Source organism: Trypanosoma equiperdum (assembly GCF_001457755.1).
Source record: "Trypanosoma equiperdum strain OVI genome assembly, contig: ctg_1902, whole genome shotgun sequence".
In the NCBI taxonomy this organism is placed as follows: Eukaryota; Euglenozoa; class Kinetoplastea; order Trypanosomatida; family Trypanosomatidae; genus Trypanosoma; species Trypanosoma equiperdum.
Window position 1 is genome coordinate 1 of NW_027123952.1, and position 2,628 is coordinate 2,628.

The following is a 2,628-nucleotide window of genomic DNA, read 5'->3' on the forward strand; positions in this document are numbered from 1 at the left end:
ACCCGCTAACCCGAAACACCCTAACCCTAACCGGCTAATCCTACCTAACTAACCTACCTACCTACAAAAAAAAAACTCCACAAAAAAAACGGGAAAAGGAAAGAAAAAAAATTTCACTCCTCAGAAAAACAGAAAATATTTGCAGAATCACAAATTACAAAAACAGCTCAATTTTTTAGGTTAAATTTGCGTGTTAAAATATATCAGAAAGGTTTGCAAGTAGCAAGAAATCTTAGCAAAGGAAAATTTTAAAAAGAGGGGAAAAAAATTTTAGAAAAGCAAGGCCACAAATGCAGCAGAAACCACGCTGAGGGCGAAATTGTTTTTTAGGAGAAAGCTCGAAGATCGGCACCTAAACTCGTCTTTTTCCTTGTCATTTTCGCCACCTTTTTTCCAGGCACAAACAGGTTTATCTTTTCCTTCATTCATTTTTTTACAGCCGTTTTCGTCAGTGAAGTGTTTTTCACACCCAGTTGCTGCTGATGTCCCTGCAGCTCCTGGTCCTGTTTGTTTTGTCTGTTCAGTTACTTTTGTTGTATTTACTTCACAGTCCCCTTTGTCTTCGCTATCGCCTCCTTTCCATATGCAGCTGGCTTCTGCTGTGCAAGCTTTTTTGTTACCTTTGTGTGCTTTGCAGTGGTCGGCTTTCGCGGCTTGGCCGCCTTGTACGCCGGTTTCTGTATTTGCGGGCTTGTTGGCTGCTGTTCGCTTGTCGGCGGCTTCTATCAGCATTATCGCTGTTAAAGTTTCGTTTAAGCTTGCTAGTTGTTTGTACTTCTGTTCTGCTGCCGCGCGTGCTGTGTCTGCTGTTGCGAGCTGGTCTGCTGCGTCGAGCAGCTTGTTCGCCCATGCTATTTGGTGGCCGCCTCCGGCGCCTGGTTTGAGTTTGTACAGCACACAGCAGCCGCTGTTGCCGTCGGTCTTTCCGTCGCAGCCCGTGGACAGCGACGTTGTGTAAATCCCTAGGGTGCCCGGCTTGTGCGTTTTAGTTATTCCCTGCAGGCCTATCTTGCTTTGGAATTGCGTTGTTGCTGCTCTTAGTCTTTCTGCGAGGGGTGCTGCTTTGTAGTTGAGTGTCGGTTTGCACGCTGCTTTTAAGTTGGTCCACTGCTGCGCTGCGTTTGTTCCTTGGGTCCACGTTATGTCGCTGCCGCTTGCTCCATCAACGTCCGGTCCGCAGGCTTTGTCTTGCGTTTGATCGCTGTCTTTGCCGCACAGGCAAATGGCGTCGTGTGCTAGCGACTTCCCTGCGTGTTCGCCGTCCGTTTGGCTGCTGTCTTTGCCGCATGCTTTTATGCGCGTTGCTGCTTTGAAGTCGTCGTCGGTTGGCTCCCTGTCGGCCGATGCTCCCAGAGCTTCTTTTAGGATCCTGCCTGCGGCTGCTAGCGGCGTTATCCAGTCGTTTTGTCTAATTTCGCCTATTACCTTCTCTATTGCTTTGGCTACTGTCGTTGTTGCTGCTGCTGGCGGCGTTTTGACCGCGGCGGCGTACAGGGCCTTGATGGTGTTGCCGTCTTGTGCTGCCAGTTTTTGTATGATGGTTTCGCATATTGCTTTCTGTTCTTCTTTGCAGCTCCTTGCCGCCGCTTCGTTGTCGTCTGACATTTTGGAATTGGCCGTTTTTGTGTCTGCTAGTTGTGCTAGGGCCGTTGGGTCCGCTACTGAGAGGTTGATTATTTTTGCCGCTGCCGCGAAGTCTCCGATGTCTTGTGCCGCTTCTGCTGGCGTAATCGTCGTTTGTGCTAGCCTGATGATGTCGCAGAGTTCTTGGAAATACGGTGCGTTGTCGTTTGCGCTTGGTGCCGTCCCACTTGCTGGGCCTATTACCAGCAATGCTAAGGTGGTGACTGCTTTTATCATGTCACTGACTTCTTGCTATGCTTTACTATCTTGAACAATACAAGTTTTATACTCAGATGAAGTTGCTCTGGTCTTCTTTTACGGGAATTGGCGGCTTCTTATTCGCAGTGTGCAGTTTTAAGGCTATTGGCATTATGGGAGTTGTGTGCGCTGCCCCGATACTCGTCTTTGGTGGCAGTACCGCTTTGCCTCTCCGAGATTTCTTTGCAATTGCTGGTGTAGCGGTCTCTTCCTTGATGTATTCGCATTTATGTGGTCCTTTCCTATGTCTGCGCTCCTTCTTCTGGCGTCTTTTTTGGTTATTTGCTGCTTGGGGTCGTCGTGCAAGCGGTTCACAGCGCTACATCGTGTTAGGTTTATATCCTACGTGGCTGGTATGCTGGCTATTGTCTGCTGTATATGATTCCGCAAATATGATGTGCATGCTACATCTACTGTTACAATTTTTGTGCTTTAAATAACATTCCTTGTTTAAGCGTTTTACCACAAAATTTTCATTTTCAAATTTCCATGTTTTTCCATTTATAGCCTAAAATTCCACTTTAGCCAAATCTTTCGAACCAATTTTTCTCTTTTCCTGTTCAGTGTGCCAAGAAAGATTTTTCACAATTAATTTTGATTCCTCCTTCCATGCAATTGGATGCCCAGGAAAATGAATAACTGGATCATCTCCAATCACCACACTATTTGTAATAGAAAAGAATCTCTCCACATAATCTAACCCAATCATTCCCCGCTTCAAAACAAATCTCTGTCCAACAGCTTCTT

General features: G+C 46.6%; 1 protein-coding gene across 1 annotated transcript; it reads right to left on the reverse strand.

The window, feature by feature from the left end:
• Window positions 1-270: 270 nt before the first annotated feature.
• Window positions 271-1,860, reverse strand: TEOVI_000565000 (Trypanosomal VSG domain containing protein, putative; the record flags this gene model as incomplete). The annotated part of the gene is made up of 1 exon (XM_067223595.1): window positions 271-1,860. The coding sequence occupies one exon, from the start codon at window positions 1,858-1,860 to the stop codon at window positions 271-273; it is 1,590 nt and encodes a 529-aa protein (XP_067079696.1).
• Between the last annotated feature and the right edge of the window lie 768 nt (window positions 1,861-2,628).